General features: G+C 43.0%; 2 protein-coding genes across 6 annotated transcripts in view; one reads left to right on the forward strand and one right to left on the reverse strand.

Annotated features, from left to right (window-relative positions):
• Positions 1 to 1,625, reverse strand: part of MLH1 (mutL homolog 1) — a 43,411-nt gene extending 41,786 nt beyond the window's left edge. For 2 of the 5 annotated variants that reach the window (XM_007081028.3, XM_042998508.1), the window contains exon 1: positions 1,374 to 1,519. In XM_007081028.3, the coding sequence (XP_007081090.1) occupies positions 1,374 to 1,489 (116 nt within the window). In that variant the 5' untranslated portion in view covers positions 1,490 to 1,519. The other 3 variants (XM_042998510.1, XM_042998509.1, XM_042998511.1) reach the window with 3 other exon arrangements.
• A 223-nt stretch (positions 1,626 to 1,848) lies between these two features.
• Positions 1,849 to 7,331, forward strand: EPM2AIP1 (EPM2A interacting protein 1). Its single transcript, XM_007081030.3, has one exon. It carries the CDS (start codon positions 1,972 to 1,974, stop codon positions 3,796 to 3,798), a length of 1,827 nt encoding a protein of 608 aa, XP_007081092.1. The 5' UTR covers positions 1,849 to 1,971; the 3' UTR covers positions 3,799 to 7,331.
• The last annotated feature ends 15,345 nt before the right edge of the window (positions 7,332 to 22,676 follow it).

Raw genomic sequence — 22,676 nt, forward strand, 5'->3', positions numbered from 1 at the left:
GTGTTTTTATGCTAATACCCTTTTAAGAAAATACATTCTGTTGGGGAAAAGAAAAAAACAATGGCAATACAGAAAGTTCTTTGGGAAGCCAGTAAATCTTTGGTACTTCCGAAGCGTAGCCAACAATCACCAAGAGCGCCAGCGACAGAAAAGGAATTCAGTCCGCGGCTGCACGAGAAAGAAGGGTAATCTCCTCGCACAGAAAATTCTTTTTTCAAAAATAATAAGTTACTTAAATATCAAAGACCTTTCTCGGGAGCGCCTGAATTGCCGTGGTATTAGCCATCTCGACTTCCATTTTAAAAGAGAGCACGACTGGGCTCCAAACAAAAGCCCTGCTCACAGGACTAATTATTAACCACTTAGCTAATATATTGGGTTTGGTTGTGCAGTATTGTGGCCTTCGGATAAGAGGCCCGCGTCGTTCCGTCAGTGAATATTGCAACACTGCAGAGACAAAAGGCGGCGTCACGTTAGGTGGAAGAAGTTGCCAGCTTCCCTGCTCCATCTTTGGTCCACCTCCCAGCTCTGTCCCTTTCCCTCCTTTCTGCACGGTTTTTAGTCCCATTACCCCGAACGGCTGTCTTCCGTTTTCCCCATAAATCCCCTCACAAACCTACCGTTCTTTGCAGGCTCATTTTGTACGGATCTTACTGACATCAATTGATTTCAACACGCAGGTCACGTCTAGGTACCCCACGAGCGAGCCTTTTTTGAAGTTGGTAGTTTACCCCCACCTTTCCTTCCAGGTTTCTAACTTCTTCCTTCCACAATGCGAAGGAAATTCCGAAACGTCAGACCCCGTTAACCCCAGGTTGTCTTTGATGTGCTCCCCCACGGAAAGGTAAAGGGGAGGAAGACACTTAAGTTGGGTCACTAACTCGGCAGTAGGGATATCACAAGTTAAACCCAGGCAGTGTCCATCGGCCTGTCCGAAAACCTCGACAATTTATTTGGAGTAAAATTCAAAATGAACTGCACCCTGGACTGATTATTTTTGGAACAAACATTACACGCATAACACGGTACTCTCTGAAGCATGAAGCGGGCTCCCCCTTCTGAAAACGTTTATGCATTTAAAGTCTTGCACCTTCTGTATATAGAATATAAAAAGCCTTTCCCTCAACTAACGGCGCCATTAAAATACTATGTCGCCGCCGCTCGCGCCCCCAACAGCTCTACAAAAGTCTCGCGAGAGCGCTCAAGAACTCGCGGTGCCCGGGAATTGAGGAGCAAGACACCTAGACCTCGGGCGCTGTGGGCGTGCGCCGTGCACGCCTCCGCCCACCGCAGGGAGGCGGGTCCGCGCCATCCCGAAGAACGGCCCGTTGAGTCGTAGCTTCTAAGGAAGCCCGGCTCCACTCCCTCCCTACCAGTTCTCAATCATCTCCTTGATGGCGTTGGCCGGCCGCTGGATAACTTCCCCTGCCGCGATGCGGTTCACCACTGTTTCGTCCAGCCGCCGAATAACCCCCGCTACGAGCGACATTTTGGCGCCAGAGGAGCCCAAGACACGTCGAGATGCTCACCGGAAGTACCTTCGGCCAATCACCTCCGGGCTCCGTGCTGACGTCTTTCCATCAACTCTGTCTACGCTGCCCTGCCAGACCTTCCCGCGGCAGCGGCTTCGGAGCGAGGGAGCCGTTGATTGGGCAGCTGGGATGCCAGTCAAATTTCTTAAGTCCCCCCGGTGCCCGGCTCACTTGGTCCCGCCCCAGCGCCCTTCAGGCCACTGGCTAGAAGGGTATGCGCCTGCGCGCTGTCCACTCTCCCATTGGCTCATTCCTGGGCTAGGGACTACGAAATCTCCAGCCAATAGGAGTGCAGGTGCCGTAGCCGGAGGTTGGTGTCCCCCTGCTGGGGTGATCTGGCGCAGAGCGGAGGAGGTGCTTGCTCCTGCTCCTGCTCCCGCTCCTCCCCTCTCCTTGCGGCCTCCCGGAGGTCGACCCTCTCCTTGCGGCCTGCAGTAGGATGTTTATGACGCCTAAGAGGAGCAAAATGGAAGTCGACGAGTCTCGGGTTTTCCGGGCCGAGTGGACCCAGCGTTACTTGGTGGTGGAGCCTCCGGAGGGCGAAGGGGCCCTGTGCCTGGTCTGTCGCCGCCTCGTCGTAGCCACCCGCGAACGCGATGTCAGGCGCCACTACGAGGCCGAGCACGACTACTACGAGCGGTATGTGGCGGAGGGCGAGCGCGCGGCCCTGGTGGAGCGTCTGCAGCAGGGCGACTTGCCCGTGGTCACCCCGCTCACTCCCGAGGAGAGAGCCGCCCGTGCAGGCCTCGGGCTCGCCCGCCTCTTGGCCTTGAAGGGTCGCGGCTGGGGTGAGGGGGACTTTGTGTACCAGTGCATGGAGGTGTTGCTGAGGGATGTGCTGCCCGAACACGTAAGCGCTCTGGATGGCGTTGACTTATCGCCAGAGGTCACGCGGCAGAGGGTCCTCAACATTAACAAGAATCTACGCAGTCAGCTTTTTAACCGAGCCAAGGACTTTAAAGCCTACTCCCTTGCCTTGGACGACCAGGCCTTTGTGGCCTATGAGAACTACCTCCTGGTCTTTGTCCGTGGCGTGGGCCAGGACTTGGAGGTACAAGAAGAGCTTCTGACCATCATCAACCTGACCCGTCACTTCAGCGTTGGGGCCCTTATGGCGGCCATCCTCGAGGCCCTGCAGACGGCAGGGCTTAGCCTGCAGCGAATGGTCGGACTCACCACGACCCACACGCTGAGGATGATTGGTGAGAACTCGGGACTGGTGTCCTACATGAGAGAAAAGGCTGTAAGCCCCAACTGTTGGAATGTTATCCATTATTCAGGATTTCTGCACTTGGAACTGTTGAGCTCCTACGATGTAGACGTTAACCAGATCATAAATACGATATCTGAGTGGATAGTTTTGATTAAGACCAGAGGCGTTAGGCGCCCCGAATTTCAGGCTCTCCTCACTGAATCTGAATCAGAGCATGGCGAAAGGGTTAACGGGCGGTGTCTGAACAATTGGCTTAGAAGAGGGAAAACTTTAAAACTGATATTTTCCCTGAGAAAAGAGATAGAAGCCTTCTTGGTTTCGATAGGGGCCACCACGGTCCATTTCACAGACAAGCAGTGGCTTTGTGACTTTGGCTTCTTGGTGGATATCATGGACCATCTTCGAGACCTCAGTGAACTGTTGAGAGTTAGTAAAGTCTTTGCTGCCGCTGCCTTTGACCATATCTGTACCTTTGAAGTCAAGCTGAGTTTACTGCAGAGACACATTGAAGAAAAAAACCTAACACACTTTGCGGCCTTCAGAGAAGTTGTCGATGAGCTTAAACAGCATCTTAAAGAAGAACAAAAAATATTTGATCCTGATAGGTATCAGGTGGTGATCTGTCGCCTGCAAAAAGAATTTGAGAGACATTTCAAGGACCTCAGGTTCATTAAAAAGGACTTGGAACTTTTTGCAAATCCTTTTAATTTTAAGCCTGAATACGCACCTATTTCAGTAAGAGTGGAGCTAACGAAACTTCAGGCAAATACTAACCTTTGGAATGAGTACAGAGTCAAAGACCTGGGGCAGTTCTATGCTGGCTTGTCGGCCGAATCTTACCCAATTATCAAAGGGGTTGCCTGTAAGGTGGCATCCTTGTTTGATAGCAATGAAATCTGCGAAAAGGCTTTTTCGTATTTGACTCGAAACCAACACACTTTGAGCCAACCCTTGACAGATGAGCATCTCCACGCCCTGTTTAGGATTGCCACAACTGAAATAGAGCCGCATTGGGATGACCTTGTGAGAGGAAGAAATGAACCCAATCCATAGGCCTTGGTAGTACGACACTGAGACGCTCAGAGTCTGATTCTGAAAGCAAACCTTTGCCTGATTTTTCAAGTTAACTAATTTGGATTGTGGCAAAGCACCAAGTTTACTCATCCAAATTGATCGCCATTCAGATTCTTCTGACAGAGGTGTTTTTGTTTTTGTTTTTGTTTTTTTCATCTCAAGAGGCAGCATGGGACTGACACATGCAAACACCTTTTTTAAAATTTAATTTAATGACAATGTCATTGTCTTTTACTTTTATGATTGTTTCTAAAGAAATTCAGTACTGATAACGCGAGTTGAATTAGAAGTCTGTTTTTCTGGTGTTTTGAAGAAGTTTTAGCTCTTCCTTTGAACAAAGTGTTAAAATTTTGATGCATATGATCTGAAGTTATCAACCCCATAAATGTATGTTTGAGCCAGTTTGCAGAAACTCACGTAGCAAGTTCAGAAGTTTCTGAAAAGGAAGAGCGTACATCCGGTGGAGGTATTTTGTCTAACTATCGAAGTGTTTGAGACTATTTTTTTTTAAACATTTTTCTGAGTCCTAAGTAAATATTGACAGATTTCCTCCTCAACTCCCCCCCCCCCACCCCCGCAACCAGCCCTAGCAATGATTAGAGGGAAATAATCAAAATTTTAGTCAGAGGAGTAAGAATTATGTTTAAATTGCTGGTTCAGGAGGCTTCCTGCATTTTGGAGATCAGACTAACCAATTGTTGGGGATTTCCCCTGAATTTTTCACACTCGGGTGCTGTTTTGTCAGCTTGCCTATTAAAGGACTACGGTAAGTATAGAATCTTAATGGTTGCCCGTTAGTAATTCTTTTTTCGACTCCAGATAGAAGTTTGACCCTGTCAAAAAAGGATGAGAGAATAAGATTTTTGCCCTCCAGGATCAGGAGGTGGGAGGTATTTTAGCTTATTATGCATGGGTTAACTGCTTCAAAAAGAAACCCTGTTCAAAGGAAACCCTTTAGTTTAAAGTGGTAAGATCTCAGATCGTGTTAGCTGCCGGAAGTGGATTTATTATAGAATTTGAAACTGTCCCACTCGTTCTGTATTTAAGATAGTGCACAAGTAGAAATATTTAACTTTCAAGAAGCAGCTTTATTAACAGATTGTGGCAATTCCATATTTCTAGTGAGACATCTGCTTTGTGCTAAAACAGTCATTTTCAAACTTATGTCAACCGTGAAAAGAAAATCTTACAGTGAAGCCAAATATATAAAACGATTTAAAGGCAGGACCCAACTTAGAGGTCCTCTCAAGTACAGTTTGCAAACTTGTGCTAAAGTCCTGTCTTAACCTTTGTAACACATTCTATGGTCACTAATCCAGCAAATTCATCGAACCAGGATACAACCAAGGATTTAGAAGGAATTGATGCCTGAGCAATCAAAATCGATGCCATAAAAGCCCAGGAACCAAAATTGTGTCCCTGGTTCTCAACCAGAAGCAGTAACCCCTCTTTCCAGGGGTTGTTGGAAAGCATAGGGGACTTTTTTGGTTCTCAGACTCACTGGGAGGGTTCTGCTAGCATTCCCCCTGCCCCCACAGTGCATAGGACAGCCAGGCACAATGGAGAATTATCCTTCGCAAAGTGCCAGTAGACAGCCCTCCCTCCCCCCCCCCCCATTGTAGATTATTTTATTTTGAGGGACAGGGCAAATTACCGGTAGAAGCAGAATGAAAGGGCAAATCTGGCAAACTGATGATATTTGATAGGGACTAATTCCAACATTCCAGGTTTGGCTGGTAAAGTGCGGTAAAGGCCTTGATAGGTTCTGGTAGCTCACAATAGCATTTACATGTCAGTGATTTATACTGAACCGGATCAAAGGGCTCTATTCTGTTTAATTAGAGCAGAAAAGCAAGTATTTACAAGCTAGTAATCAAGAATGGTCAAGTTGAGATTTTAATTAACAGGGAATAAGCTTAAAATATCTGGAAAAACAGCAGTAAAAAAAAAAAAAAAAAAACCAGCCCCCCCCCCCCCCCAAAAAAAATCTACCGGTAATTTCCCACTAGTCTGGAGTATTCTCTTTCACGGCAAGTGCTTTATTGAAAAAAAAAATGTTTGGAGGACCTGCTTCTGCTTTCCTACCCTGGTTCCTCAAATATTGAAGTCTTGTACATTTTGTGAAGTTCCATTATATATTTTTGCTTAAGGTAATAAAACTAGTTTGCATCATGTAGGTACTGAGTCGGGGGTGGGGGGGAGATATAAACTAAGGATTTAAAATGGACCCTAAATAGTAGAGAATTTGCTATAAACTAGTCTTGTTTGTAAAAAAGAAAAAAGTGTGTATATTACTGTCTTCTGTATTAAGTAATTCTGTAACTGCATGGCAGTCTTTAAAAAAAGTTTTTTTTTTTTTGTTTTGTTTTACAAAATAGTTGTTACTGGTCCTGTTGTATCAGTGAATGTAGTTAAAATAAGTACTATTTTTTAAAAGCCCTATGTCCCTATATATCTCCCATTCCTCCTAGTGTTCTTAAAAGATGTGTCTGTATTCCCAGTCTCCTGTAGTGCCAAACTGCTCTAGCCAGCCAGATCCTTGTCAACATTCTTGCCCTCTCTCACACCACTGACCACTTTTCCTTGAAGTCCTGGTTTACTTTTGCTTCGGGGGTAGATCCCATCTGCAGGTATGCTTTCTCAGTCTCCTTCGTGGGTCCTCTTTCCCGTCCATGTTTGTGTTCTTGTGATGTGAAAATCTGGTTTTAGAGCTACCGTTTTGTACTTCCCCTTAGCTGCTGTCATCTCTGTTCGCGGCTTCAGGTACCGTTTATGTGCAAACGATTCCTAAATTCCTATCTCCTTTCAAGGCCTTTCCTAATCCATATATCAAATTGCTAACTTAAGTCTGCTCTGCCGTCTCATGGACACCATGGCATGTCATTGATCTTGCCCCCAAACCTGCTCCTTTTATGTTCCCCCTTTCAGTAGATGGCGCGGCTGCTATCAGTCATCATAGCCCAAGCCAAAACCTGACCTGCCCGTGACTCTTCATCCATCACATCCACTCACGGGAACCTTGGTGTTAAGTCGACTGTCTCTAAAGTTTTTCTCACTTCTCCAGTTCAGGCCATCAGCCTACCTTAATACAGCAACAGCATCCTCGTCGAGTCTCTTTTTCTCTGGTTTTGATCCCTTTTTACACTGCAGCCAGATCGTTCCAAAAGACATAGTTGGTCATATCTCTCCACTGCTTTCCCCATTATGTAGGATAACATACAACTGATACTCGTCTTTGAGGTCTCAGTTTAAATACCACTTGCTCTCGGAAGCCTTCGTAGATGCCCTCTAGACTAAGAGCCTTCGTAGATGCCCTCTAGACTAGGTGCCCCCACTGGACACTCTCTAAATACCCTTTTCTCCTAATCATACACTTAGCACACTTTGCTGCTACTTCTTGATCACTGCTAGACTGTAAGCTTTACCAGGGCAGGGACTGTGCCTTGCTAGCTGTTCTATATGTAGTGCTTAGCACAATGCCTGGCATTCCAATAAATGTTTGGATGAATAAATATGTGTGTAGTGTTTTATGATCTTTGAAGCCCTTTTGCAGTCTCATTTGACCTTCACCGAGGTCCTCCTGCCTTAGCCCGCTTCTTGGGTAGTTGTTATTCACGTATTACAAATTAAATGAAACTAAGTTCTTTGTGACTACAGAGCTGTATTCCCAGAATTTAGCTCAGTGCTTGGCATGCGGCTCAAATATTTACTATGTGAGTGTTGCCGAGGAAACAAACTTAAATTGCAGTTTGCCCTAGGAAACCAGAAGTGAGGCCAGGTTTCAGACGCAGGTATACTCACATAAATCTATGGAATATTGAGTCTTTACCTCCTTTATTTAGAAGTATTATTAGTTTACTATTTTTAGTTTTCATAGGTAGACTTCAAAGGAACCTAGATGAAAAAGATTGGGCAACCATTTAGTGAACTAAAACAATACTTGGGTAATTAAAAAGTTCTACTCGGTATCAGAAGAAGATAATGCTGCTTGAAATATCCTTTTTCCTTTTATAATGTGTCAATCCTAGAAGAAAATGACATACTACTTACTTGCTACTTTCCTTTACAGATGATTTCTGGCTCTTCTGGGATTTAAAAGTAAGTAAATTTAATAAAATTTTAGAGGAATGACTCGGTATTTCTGGTCACTAGATACCCAGTTCTCTTGCTATCTTGCCTGCGGAATGTCCTCATCACTTCTGCAAGGGAGGTGACCCAAGAGGGACATCTAGTCAAGGTGTACTTAGATTTACTCTTTTTCTTTGCTTTCTTGTTCATGTGCCTCTGAACTTAATTTCTGGGTAACTGGGGCTTTTGGGATTCGTGGAAGAACTATAACCATGGCCTGTTTCCTTGAGTCATTTTAATTTAAGGGATTAACCAGTGTTCACTTAGCTGGACTTTTAGCCTGTGGCACATTAACTCATCCAGAGGCCTTAACGGTAGGTGTGATGGTCATCCAGTGATCCTTGCTGCAAAACTGGGTCTTCATGGGTTTCTTTAATCTTCTGGATTAAACAATTTCTCGTTTTTATCTTTTTGTAATTGAGCAGTAGCCTCATCCTACCCAATAAGTACTTCAACTTGTGAACTCTACCCCTTTCATTTCTGCTTGCAATTTGATGAATTCTGAGTTCATCTCTTCCTTGTACCTTTTGTCAAATGCAGCCAACAACAACCATAAAACATTTTGTTTTCTTTCTTTTTTTTCCCCCCTTTAATAAAGAAAGATTCTGTGCCTTCCATGCTTTCCCAAGGGACAATTTGACCACTCCACAACGTGAATTGCCCCTACGTAACTTATTTCTCCCATCCTCCAGTAGCAATTTCCTGAATGCCTCCCAACTAAGCCAGTGTGTAGTACGTTAAGGTTTTTAAAAAATGGAGCCACTTTCTGTATCAGGATGGGTAAGGTTGTCCTACAGTAACGACCACAGAATCTCAATGCCTCACGTAACTTTTTTTCTTGCAACTTGTCTAGGGACTTTGCTCTAGGTCAGGGGTCGTCAAACTACAGTCCACAGGCAAAATCCGTCCTGTTGCCTGCTGCTGTAAATAAAGTTTTACTGGAAGACAGCCTTGCCCATTTACTTATGTCTGTGGCTGCTTTTGCTCTACCATGGCAGAATTGAATAGCTGTGACAAAGTGCATAGTCCACTGAGTCTAAAATATTTACTGTGTGACCCCACAGAAAATGCTCACTGATCCCTGCTCTGAGTCTCTGAGACTCAGGTTGACCAGGCAGATACCATCTAGGGTGTGGCTGTTCATTTTGGGAAATGAGAAGAATACAGCAAATCACTTGCAGGCCCTTAAAGCACTTTCATTGACCAAAACAAATCCCATGGCCACACCAAAGTTCGAGGAATAGTGTTAAGTCTTCCATGTGCCTCAAAGGAAAACCAGAAATATTTGGAAGACAACACTAGATTAACACATGGTTATGTCTCCATTTATATAATTTCTTTAGAAATCTTTTTTAGTGAGGTGAAACATTCAGTAAAGTGTGTAAATGTTGAGTGTATGCCTCAGTGGATTTTTATATACACCCTTGAACCCATCACCCAGATCAAGATGCTGAACCTTTCTAGCACCCCAGCAAATGCCCTTGTGTCCCTCCCGCACACAGATAAACACTACTCTGACCTTGATCACCATAGATTACTTTTGTCTTTTCAAAGCTTCATGTAAATGTAACAATTATATGTACTCTTGTGTCTTTTGTTCACTACTGTGTGACTCATCCATGTTGCATGTAGCAGCATTTTTTACTTACGTGCAGTATTCCATTGTACGACTACCGCAATTTAAAATTCCATTCTACTGTTGATGGAAATTTTGGTTGTTTCCAGTTTGTGGTTATTATGAATAAAGTCGCTATAAACATTTTCGTATCTGTCTTTCAGTGACCGTGTGCACCCATTTCTCTTGGTATATTATTCCCTGCTTCCATACTTATCTGTAATTATTCATATAGCAACCAGAGTGATCCCTACTGTAAAATATAAATCAGACCATGCCATTCCTCTGCTCAAAATCCTCCAATGGCTTAGTATAATTACAATAAAATCCAAGGTCTTTATCACAGTCTACAGAGCTTTGCATGATCTGCCCCCACACGTACCCTTTTGCTTCCTACCCTGTTTTCCGTCGTATCCTCAATCCCTTTACCTTTCCCCAGTCACTCTGCTCTGTACTGGACACTGCCTTTTGAGTTGGGGAATCAAGATAAATGATTCGACCCTGTCCTTAAAGTGGCTGTGATCTACATGGATAATTTTAACAAGCCATAACTCTGGTGTGTGTCAACCAATTACTACTTCTGTAGGGAGTTAAGAGGCAAATTTGCCCTATGATTGAACTGTTAGTGTAAAATAATTCACAATTATAAAAGTGTAAAATAAGTTACAATCCCTGTAAGGGATTTAGAGAGTAAGATTAAAATGTACAAGTTCCCCGATAAGTTTAAGAAATGTGTACTTCTGATTATGAATGAGAGTTCACCAACTTGACTACTCTTATATTTTACTATTTACATGTTCACTTCCATGAGGCATAGGAGGGAGCTGGGGGTGGAGGAGGTGAGAAGACACTGGAATAAATAAAGAAGTGCTGATACTAAGCACAATCCACAATCGCACAGTCATGGCAAAGGGCCTCCTACACATGGTACCATTATTGGTACATTATGGATTATTATAAAATAACAAAATTGACTTAAGGTCTTTCCACATATTTTTACTTTATTGATACATAGTTGAAGTACAATAAACTGCACAGTTTAAAGTATAAAACGTGATTGGTTTTGACATAAATGCATAAAAGTCACCGCAATCAAGATAATGAACACTTCATCACCCCACAAAGTTTGCGGGTTTTGACTACTGGGGAGGGAAATACACTCCAATTTAAGTGGGGATGGGGGAAAAGAACTTTTTGAAAGAATATGAGCTTCTCTCAGAACCCTTTATTGTTGACTTGCCTCTCTGCACTTTCTTACCACTTTTGCCAGCCAGGATTTGTACATCTTCCTGGCTATTTCACCACCCCACTCCAGGGCCACTGGCCACTGACCCGGTCTCCTGATATGTCAATTCAACATTCCGGGGCACGAACCGTGGCAGTGCTGTCTGGTGGTCTTTTCCCTGAGGCCAGGTGCATATACCTGGAGTGGAGTGATGGCTACGAAGGGAAGGGTCCCCTACCGTATTTGGTGGGGCTTTCTGATTGTAAGAGACCAACTTGTGTTAGCTTAAAGGGAAACAAATAAGGGTATCATTATGAGTATATGAGTATCTCATGGAAACCAAGTAGGGGAATTAAATTCAGCTGTCATCCAACAATCAATTAATGAAAGCCTCCTTTTTTTTTTTTTAATGTTTATATTTGAGAGAGGGAGAAGAGGCAGAGTACAAGAAGGGGAGGGGCAGAGAGAGAGACGGAGACAGAATTGAAGTTCTGAGCTGTCAAGGGAGCCCAACGTAGGGCTCGAACCTATGAACTGTGAGATCATGACCTGAGCGGAAGTCGGACGCTCAACTGACTGAGCCACCCAGGTGCCCCCCCCTTTTTTTTTTGGATTTTCTTAGGAAATTTTCCATTAAATTAAGGTTTTCACATTTATTATGTGGCTCAGAACATTTTTCTTTTGTTTCCTCTGTACCTCTGAGGAACAAATGAGACATTTGTCTCATTCCAAATGTTTGGGCTTTCTCTTTCTCTTTATTAGCCCCACTACAGATTTTTATTTTTTTGTCCTTTTCAATTAATTTGCTCCTGTGTTACATTGGTGCGTATTTCAGTGCTATTATTTTCTAACGTATTGTTTTCTGCTTTTATTTTCTTTAACTCATTCTTCCTATTTTTGTATTCTTCCCCTTGATTATTTTTTCCATGCCCTTGAATTGAATATTTTTAAACTTGGTTTAATAACTAACCTACCTTCATTGTACATCAAACCTATTATCAATATAGAGTAAATTTCTAAGGCCTCTATTTATGGCTTTTGTTGACTCAAATTCTCATTTGACTGACTGATGTGGATGCTATCGCACCACTGAGATACCTCCTTTAGCACTGGGGTTCTTATTTCCTCTCTAAAAACCAGGAACATTTTCATATAATTACAACGCTATTGTCACACTGAGTTAATTATTTGACAAAAACTAATGCCTAGTTCACATCCAGTTCTCCCCAGTTGTTCTAAAGATGGACTTTTTATGAACAGTTTCTTCAAATCAGGATCCAAGCAAAGTCCACACACTGTATGTGGTTGTTGCATCTTGTAAATTTCATTTAATCCAGAGAAGTCCCTCTGCATGCTTCCCATTTCCTCCTGCCATTATCTTGTTGAATAAGCCGGGCCTGCTGCTGTGTGGACTGTCCCTGTGCCACGTTGATCTGTTTTCTTCCTTGTACTGTTCCAGTTGTTCCTCTATCCCCCATATTTTGTGGGGTCTTGCAGTTCATGCTAGAGGCTTGATTTGATTCAGGTTGGACTGTTGTAGCTAGAATACTGAAAATATGGTCATGTGAGCTTCCTGCTGCCTCACAGCAGGATTTGGTCTACACATGCCTTCCTCCCTCCCTTCCTTCCTTCCTCCCTTTCTTTCTTTTTCTTTCTTTCTTCCTTTCTTTCTTTCTTTCTTTCTTTCTTTCTTTCTTTCTCTTTTTCTTTCTCTCTTTCCTTCTTTCTTTCTTCCTATGTTTATTTATTTTGAGAGAGAGAGTGCATGCATGCGAACAGGGGAGGGGCAGAGGGAGAGAGAGAGAGAGAAGGAGAGAGAAAATCTTAAGCAGACTCCGCTCTCAGCACGGAGCCTGATGTGGGGTTCGATCCCATGACTTGGGCTGAAATCAAGCGTTGGACACTCAACAGACTGAGACACCCAGGTGTCCCTGGCCTGCCCATTTTTAGTAATGGTAGGATTGGTCAGTGGTTTCAAGGGTCGAAGCCTCATCCTGCCTCTGTCAGATTCCCTCCCAGTGTTTTACCTGATAGCTTTGGTCCACTGGTCATTGTCTCCCGGATCCATCTTTCATTAGGACTTATAACAATAATATAGTTGCCTTTTCAACTCTATCACTTTTTCTACACTTATGAGCTGAATTCTTCTGTAAAGCAGAACGTTTCCTTAATAATGAGGACTATTTAGTTACCTTGAAATACAGTTGCATGCCAAAGAGTCACAGACAAGATCTGCAAGGGTAGGAATTTACTTTGCTTTACTGATGAAATCTCCAGTACTGACTTCGGTGCCTGGCCCTAGTAGGCCTGCACCAAATACTTGTTGAAGGGACAACAAATGCATAATTCTTCCTCTTTAATTGCTAATTCTCAGAGTTAGGAGTTGGTGTCTCTGTTTCACTCATTTGGTTTTGGTTTTTTACTTGCAGACTTCTTGCATTTTAATCAAACCTTTTATTTATAAACTTGAAGACTTCATTGTTTCAGTTTGCAGTTATTTTCATGCTCATGATGCCTCATCTTTGACTGTTGGCAGCTTCTTCAAGTCGGTTCCTGTGTCCTTTGCCACAATCCCATCAGTCTTTGATAGCTGCCATGCTTTTCTGTGTAAGATGCTCTAGGCTCGTCTATCCCTATCCATACTTGGTTCGGAGTCCCAGTTCCTTGAGTAGAGAATGGTTGGAGAGATCACCATTAGGTTGTTGGTGTTGCTTGTTATTAGCTGTCATTGCTTCTGGGGCTTTCTGGTGCATGGAGCTAAGAAATACATGCTTTAAGGCCATATTAATATTTCCATGTTAAAAAAATTTTTTTTAATCTTTATCTTTGAGAGAGAGAGAGAGAGAGAGAGAGAGAGAGAGGAAAGTGGGAGCTGGGGAGACACAAATCTGAAGCAGGCTCCAGGCTCTGAGCCATCAGCATAGAACCTGACACGGGGCTCGAACTCACGAACCGCAAGTTTGTGACCTGAGCCGAAGTTGGACGCTTGCCTGACTGAGCCACCCAGAAGCCCCTTAGTATTTCCGTTTTAACTTAACATTGCGGAATTGGTATTTAACTTTTATTTAACTTTGATCTTATACTAATATTTCATTTCTTTTATGCTGAAAATATTTGTTTCTAAAAGTTATCATAGTAACTTACTTGCTTTACCTGCATTACACATGAAATTCTTTCAAAATAACATTTTAAATAATTTAGTAATATTAACGCTAGTAAGATTAAGACTTCTCAAATGAAGGTGAGATTTCTGTGCAGTTCTAGTTGTCTTTACAATTGCCTTTACAGTATATTCCTCTAAAATGTACAGTCAAAAGACTGTGCTCTAAAGTTAATTGAAATCAGGGATGCCCGGATGGCTTAGTCGGTTGAGCGTCTGACTTCGACTCAGGTCATGATCTCGCGGTCTGTGAGTTCGAGCCCCCCGTCGGGCTCTGTGCTGACAGCTTAGAGCCTGGAGCCTGTTTCAGATTCTGTGTGTCTGTCTCTCTCTCTGCCCCTCCCCTGCTCATGCTCTGTCTCTCTCTCTCTGTGTCAAAAATAAATAAACATTAAAAAAAATTTAAAGTTAATTGAAATCAGGGGCACCTAGTTGGCTCAGTCGGTTAAGCGTCTGACTTTGGCTCAGGTCATGATCTCAGTTCGTGGGGTTGAGCCCCGCATTGGGCTCTCTGTTGACAGCTCAGAGCCTGGAACCTACTTCAGATTCTGTGTCTCCCTCTCTCTCTGCCCTTCCCCTGCTCGTGCTCTGTCTCTCTCTGTCTCTCAAAAATGAATAAACATTAAAAAAAAATTTTTTTTTAAATAAAGTTCATTGAAATCATTGTTTTTGTTTGTATGGTTATGTCATCAACTTGATATTCATTTAACTTTACTGGTTTCATTTTGGGACAAGTTTAAGATTGTTTTTTATTTTTTATTTGATATTATGTTTTATATATAAAAGGAAGTATTTCTTCTGAAGATAAAACTGTATGATGTTTCATTTTCACCCTTTTCCTTGTGATGCAAGGTAAGACTGCTTGAAATTAACCCTGTGTTCTCACCATGGATTGTCTAGAAAATGAACCAGCTAGCTTCTCGTCCTTCTCCTTGATGGGATGATAGCACCTGTGAAGAGTCAGAGCCAACTACAGAATTAGAGGGATACCTTCCATACAAGACTGCTCTCTCTTCTGAGACAAACACAAGTTCAGGGGGGGCTCCCGAAACTAACTCTTGGGTTCAATAGTATGCTGACTAGAAGGACTCAGAACTCACTGAAAGCTGCTGTACTCAAAATTGTAGTTTATTTCAAGGAAAGGATACATACAAAAATCAGTCTAGGGAAGAAGCATATGCAGCAGAATCCAGCAAAGTATCAGATGTGGAGCTTCCTTTGTGCTCTTCCCATGGAATCAGGATGCATTACTTTCCTGGTGTTGATGTGTGACCAAAGGCATCGAGCATTGTCATCCAGGAAATCTCACTTGAACTTCAATGTGCAGAGTTTTTACTGGGGCTCTATTACATAAGCATGACTGACTGTCTACATGGCTGGTCTCACTCTCCAGTCTCCAGTCACTCTGGGTGTGATTCAAAGCCCACAACTAAAGTGCATTGTTAGACTACTGGGCCTGACCAACAGCCCCCTGCTAAACAAAGACACTCCTATCAGGCATAGTGTTCCAAGGGTTGCAAGATCACTTCCTAGAAGCCAAGGGTGAAGGCCAGGCCTCTTTTGGGGTAAGGTTAATTTTTTTAAAGTTGAGATATAATTAACATAATTAAACTCCTTACTGCATAGCACCTAAGCTCAGCTTCTCATGCAACCTGTAGCTCCCCTCCTGCATAAAAGATTTGTAAGGGGTGCTTGGGTGGCTCAGTCCGTTGAGTGTCCGACTTCGGCTCAGGTCATGATCTCGCGGTCTGTGAGTTTGAGCCCTGTGTCCGGCTCTGTGCTGACAGCTTGGAGCCTGGAGCCTGCCTCACATTCTGTGTCTCCCTCTCTCTCTGCCCCTCCCCGGCTTGTGCTCTGTCTCTCTCTGTCTCAAAAATAAATAAATGTTAAAAAAAAATTAAAAAAAAAAGATTTGTAAAATCTCACAGGCTTCAAGGTCCCTGGGTGCAGGATAAGTGACTTTCCCAGACAACCCTTGTGAATCACTGGCACATCCAATCCCAGACTGCCTGGTATCGAACAGACTGTTTAGATCACTTTACCACTTGAACCAGTGCGGGGAGGGGTTCCTCCAACAGAACTCCTTGAACATACACTGTTGTCCAGCAGATGCCCTGGCTTTGGTACCCCTGTCCATGGGATGATGGAGAGACTGCACGATGTACGCGTCTTTGTTTTGCCGACTCTGGTCTTGTGAGTTTTCCCCAGGACAGCCAATTCCTTACCCATGCTCTGTGAGGGCAAATACTTCATCTCAATCCCTTGTACAAAAAAATGGCAGCCCCAAAGGGACCAGACACAGCATTATCTAAATTCTCTTTGGCACTTTGTAAAATGAACAATACAAACAACGTTATCTTGGAGATTACTTCAAATGGATACAAAAGAGCTCTTCCGCATATTCTTTTTAATGCTATGTAGTATTCCTTTGTGTGAACGCACCTAGTTTATTCAACTACTCCTGTAGATTGTTTCCAGTCTTTTATTTTTACAAAGAATGGGCTCATGACTTACTTTGTGTGTAGGTCATTTCACGGTTTTGTCAGTGGAACTTTGAGGTGGAGATCCAGAAGTGGAACTTCTAGGTTAAAGCATAAGTACGTTCATTATTTTCCTAGATGTTGCCATATTTTCCTCCTTGGTAGTTGCTTCGTTTTTTATCCTCACCAGCAATGTATGTATATCTGTTTCCTAACAGTCTTACAAGAAACAAAAGTTGTAAAACTTTTGGATTATTTCCAATCTGATGGTTAGGAAATGGTGTTTTGGTGTACCTCTACTTTATGCTTCTCTCTCTTTTTTAAAAAAAATTTTAAATGTTTATTTATTTTTGAGAGGGAGAGAGAGAGACAGCGTGAATGGTGGAGGGGCAGAGAGAGAGGGAGACACAGAATCAGAAGCAGGTTCCAGGCTCCGAGCTGTCAGCACAGAGCCCAACGTGGGGCTCGAACTCACAAACTGTGAGATCATGACCTGAGCTGAAGTCAGACGCTCAACTGACTGAACCACCCAGGCACCCCTATGTTTCTCTTATGAAAGAATAGTTTTTTAAAAAATATATTTAATGATTATTTGTAATTTTTTTTCTGTGAACCATCTGTTCAAACCTTTTGCCTATTTTTCTGTTGGGCTGTTGGCCTTTACAATTTTTAGGAGCTCTTTATGTGTTAGGGATATTAGTCCTTTGTGATAGAGGTTACAGATTTTTACCCAGTGTGTCATTTTGTTTCTGATTTTTTTTCCCTAAGAGAAAGTTTTTTGTTTTTTTTTTGTTTTTTTTTTTTTTTTTTTACAAACCTCTAGCTACATTGACGAAGGAAATAAGAGAAGACTCAAATTACTAAGATCAGAAATGAAAGAAGGGAACATTACTTATAAAAATAAAAAGCGTTATGAAGAAACACTATATCAACTGTATGCCAATAAGTTAGATAACTTAGATGAAATGGACAGATTCCTAGAAATACACAAATTACTAAAATAGACCTGAGAAGAAATAGACCATCTGAATAGACCAGTTACAAGCAAAGAGATAGAATTAATAACCAAAAAATTACCCACAAAGAAAAGCCCAGGCCCAGATAGCTTCACAACGGAATTCTACCACACATTTAAAGAAGAATTAATATCAATTCTTCTCAAACTCTTACAGAAAATAGAAGGAAAGAAAATACTTCCCAACTCATTCTGCAAAGTCAATGTTACCTTGATGCCAAAACCAGAGACATCAGAAGAAAACCACAAATATGCCTTACGAATATAGATGCAAAAATCCTCAAATAAATACTGTCAAGTTGAACCCAGCAACATATGAAAAGAATTGTCCACTATGAACAAGTTAGATTTTTCCCATTGAAGCGAGGTTGGCTTACCATCTGAAAATCAATGAACATAATATATCATGTTAATAAGATAAAAAAATAAAGACCACACAATGCAGGAAAGGCATTGCACAAAATCCAACATCCTTTCACGATTAAAACACTCAACAAACTTCATAGCATCAAAAAGAACAAAATGTTTAGGAATAAACTTCGCAAAAGTAGTGCAAAACTTGCATTTTAGAAACTACAAAACGTTGAAATATTGAAAATGGAAAATATTCAGTTTGTTTATTCTCTCATTGGGGGTAAATCTTCAAGTAACTTTTTCTAAAAATATAGTTGTTTTTTTTTTAACTCTATAGTTGAAAGTCTATACTTCACAAAATGTTGTGGGATACATCTAGGTAGGGAGGGGTCTTTCCACTGACTTTTTTTTCTATGGAGGAGCTAACGTGCAATGGATCTGTCCAGTTCATTGGCCTTTTGGGTGGGAAGTTAAGGGTGGAGAAGGGATGTTTAAAAAAAATTTTTTTTTAATGTTTATTTTTGAGACAGAGAGAAACGGAGCATGAGTGGGGGAGGGGCAGGTAGAGAGGGAGACACAGAATCCCGAAGAAGCAGGCTCCAGACTTCGAGCTGTCAGCACAGAGCCCAACATGGGGCTCGAATCTACCAACTGTGAGATCGTGACCTGAGTCGAAGTCAGATGCTTAACCAGCTGAGCCAGCCAGGCGCCCCTGGGATGTTTTAAAATGCAAGTTTCGTTACTATTCAGATACGGTGAAATCAACACATCAGGAGATGACTGTCACTGAAAAGATAACTTATGATTCACAGTTCCCAAGAAGGGGGGCACTCCACACTATGTAGGGCACAGGGGGAAACACCAGGGTAGGTCAGGATTTATGAGGAATGAGGGGAGAGCATAGGCAGGGTTTCCATGGGAGAGACAAAGCAAGGCAGGGTGAGCAGGTTTAGGATTGGCTGGTTTGAATAATCTCAGCTGGGAATATGGGATATGGGGGCTCTCTCTAGTTGTCTAGTACCTGGCCAGGGGATGATTAGGGCAGAAGAATATTGTCTCTTCGAGTGTAAGCACCAGATGGAGGAAGGGGGGCCAGAGTACAGACTCTGGATTAGGTTGTTTTACAGATGACAAGCATGCTCAAAGGGAAGTCGTTTGCTATGTGTAGGGATTAGCTACCCTGGGGCCTCTCCTGGGTCAGGAAGGACCCAGATGCCAGAAAGTCAGGAAAACAGAAAATTAGAAAATATAGTTAACAGGAGGGGGTGACTACCGTTCCAGATCCCGTAATTTTCTGGCAGAGGAACGGCAAGTCCCAGCTCAGGGATAGCTGGTTTATTCTTACAGGTGTTCAAGGGACTCATTTTAGGAGTTTCCTTTTCAAAAGGATACTGGCTCTTTCTTCAAGCATGAACATGTCAATCAAGGGCAAGCCAATGGCTTGATGGAGAAATGAGTTCTGGCTTTTGTGCTTAGCTTGGGCTCCTCGAGTTTCCGTGTAACCAGGCAAGCCTACCAGCCCATGACTGCTGTCAGATTAAGTACTACCTAGGGCATCTGGTGTAGGGTCCCCCTGGTAGATCACATGAGTCATCAAGACAAATCAGAACCTCAGTCTCCTAAAAAAGGAAAATCATCTGTTAGTTGGAATATAAAGAATGGTGGTGAGGGTTCCCTTATGGCCCCTTGCTTGTAACCCTTCTTTGCTGCTCCTTTACCAAGTATGCTTGACTGTTATCCCATCTCTTGAACACGGGCAGAGAGACTAGATAGTAGTTATCCAGGCAGCCTGAAAAACACCGTCCTTAGTTGGTAGTTCCAAATAGATCTTTGCTTGCCTCCACGGTCAGCCACTTTAGAGAATGTATGTTCTCTGCCTGCTACCAAATGCCAATAATTGTTAAAGCTTATGCGTGGCCACCTGGAGGTCTCTCATCTTTTGTGTATGTTTGAAGACTCCATAAGAAAGAGATTTTAAAAAATGAATCACATTTATATCCATCAGGATGGCCACTATAAAAAAAAGCGGAAAATAAGTGTTGGGCAAGGATGCGGAGAAATTGGTGCCCTGATGCACTTTTGGTGAGAAAATGTAAAATGATGCAGTCACTATAAAAAACAATATGGCAGTCCTTCAAAATATTAAAAATAGAACTATCAGATGATCCGGTAGTTCCAATTCTGAGTATGTACTCTAAAAGAGGAAAACCTGGGACTTGAAGAGATATCCATAGGCCCAAGTTCATAACATTGTTGTTCACAACAGCCCAAACGTGGAAACAGTGGCTGAATGCATAAGCAAAATGTGGCATATACATACAGCGGAATGTGACTCAGCTTTAAAAAAGAAAAAAATTCTGACATGCAGTCCAACGTGGGTGAACCTTGAGGACATCATGCTAAGTGAGAAATAGCTGGTCACAAAAGGACAGATACTGTTTGATTCTACTCTCGGTGTCAAGTTCATAGACAGAAAGTAGAAAGATGGGTGCCAGAGGCTGAGGGATATTTAATGGATGTAGAGTTTCAGCTTTGCCACGTGAAAAAGGTTCCAGAGATGGACAGCGGTCATGTTTACACAACGATGTGAACATACTTAAGATGCTTAAGATAGGGGGATGCCTGGGCTGTTCGGACGGTTAAGCTAAGCGTTTGGCCCTAGATTTCGGCTCCGGTCATGATCTCACGGTTCGTGGCACTGAGTCCTGTGTCAGGCTCTGTGCTGACAGCGTGGAGCCTGCTTGATATTCTTTCTCCACCTCCCGCTCTCTGCCTTCCCCTCCTCTCTCTCTCAAAATAAATAAATAAACTTAGAAAAGAGTTAAGATGGTAACTTTTATGTTATGTGTATCTTACCACAATTTAAAAAAAAGAATCAAGTTTGGGACGCCTGGCTGGCTCAGTCAGAAGAGCATGCAGCTTTCAATCAGGGGTCCTGAGCTGGAGCCTCACGTTGGGTGTAGAGATGACTTAAAAATAAAATCTTAAAAAAAAAAAAAGAATCAAGTTTAAATAGTCCAGAAAGTTAAACGTAAGCCTATCCCATGACTCAGCCATTTTACTCCTAGGTATTTACTCAAGAGATATGAAAACATATGTGACCAAAATGTTCATTGTTAAGGAATATTCATAGCACTTTGAGTCGGAATAATCAAAATCTGGCAATAAGCCAAATGCCCATCAATACGAAATGGATACACAAAACGTGTTCTAGTCCTACAATGAAAGACTAATCTGCAACAAATACCCATACATATAACAACACGGATGAATGCCAACAACGCTACTCTGAGCAAAAGAAGTCAGGCCAAAGGGAACATAACTATTTAAATGAAAGTTAAGAATGGAAGAATCTAAATGATGGTGATACTATCGTGATGGAAATCAGAGCCGGTGGGGGAGGGAGGGATGCAGAGAGGGCAGGGAGGTGAAAGTAAGGGTTAAATGTGTGTGTGTGTGTGTGTGTGTGTGTGTGTGTGCGCATGTGTTATTGACGAAAAAGGTTCAAGAAGGAACTTACAGGGGTTGATGGAAATACCCTGTATCTTGACGGGGGTGGTAGTTCTATGGGGGTACACATTTGTCAAAACTCGTAAACTGTATACTTCGCATCTGTGCATTACTATAGATTATTTATACTATATCATAAACAGTGTTTAAAAAATGTCCTCTGGGGCACCTGAGTGGCTCAGACGATTGAGCAGCTGACTAGGCTTAGGCCCAGAAATCGTGGTTTGTGAGTTTGAGCCCTGCATTGGATTCACTGCTGTCAGAGAAGAGGCCGCTTTGAATCCCCTGTTCCCCCCCTCCCCCTCTACCCCTTCCCCCCCCCACTCTCTCTCTCTCTCAAAAATAAATAAAACATTTAAAAAAATATCTTCTCTCTGCTCTCTCCCTCTGCTCCTGGGGCCCGTGAAGCAAGGCTGAAAAAAAAATAATGTGGTTTTCACACTCTTCTCTGGGCTGCGACGTGTATCATTTAGAAAACAACCATTGCTCAAAAAAAAAAAAAAAAGAAAAAAGAAAAAAAGAAAACAACCATTGCTCATGTCTAACGAGCAGGTCTGCCTGCAACAAAACACAGGCAGCAGGTCGCGCTGGCTGGTGCAGCCCCCTAGCCAGTGTCGCGGGCAACCAAGCGGGACGTGAGAGAGAGCGGGTGTGAGCTTCCTGCAGCGGGACAGCGCCACACAGGGGCAAGCGACGGGCCAGGAAGGTGGCGGGGCTCAAGAGGAAGGGTGCTTGGTGAACCGCGGGCCTGCTGCATTATCTTCGGCTTCAGTGAGAAGCTGGTTTCCCTGGCGACGGGAGCCTACTTAATGAGCGGTACCGGGCAGCGGGCACGAACACATCCAAAGCAAGCATGCACAGAGACGCAGCACCTCCTCACCAGATACTCCCTTTCACTCTGCATTCTCAGCTCTGTTGATGGTTAAAAACAAAATCAGGAGCTGCCAGGAGATAATGACAAAAAGCTTTGGTGCCCCCACTCACTGCTCTCCTCCCACACGGCTATGCTCTGGTAATAACCGCGCGTAGGCTTTTGCTTATACTGGTTCTTTTGGTTGCGTATGAATCACCGTATATCATGCACTCGACTGATCCACTGTCCACATTATCCCTTTATTGCCTATTAAAAGAAATAAAGACTTAGAGAGTCCATACCACCCCGTTTCTCCTTTCCTTCTTCGTGTGTCACTATTCCTCTGGGATCATTGGTTTTTGTTCCAGTGGTTACTTTTGAAAATTTAGGTGCTATTCTTTTTTTTAAAAAATGTTCAGTGTTTATTTATTTTTGAGAGAGAGAGGGGGGGGGCAAGGGCAGAGAGAGAGGGAGGCACAGAATCTGAAGCAGGCTCCAGGTTCTGAGCTGTCAGCAC

Source organism: Panthera tigris, chromosome C2, assembly GCF_018350195.1.
Source record: "Panthera tigris isolate Pti1 chromosome C2, P.tigris_Pti1_mat1.1, whole genome shotgun sequence".
In the NCBI taxonomy this organism is placed as follows: Eukaryota; Metazoa; Chordata; class Mammalia; order Carnivora; family Felidae; genus Panthera; species Panthera tigris.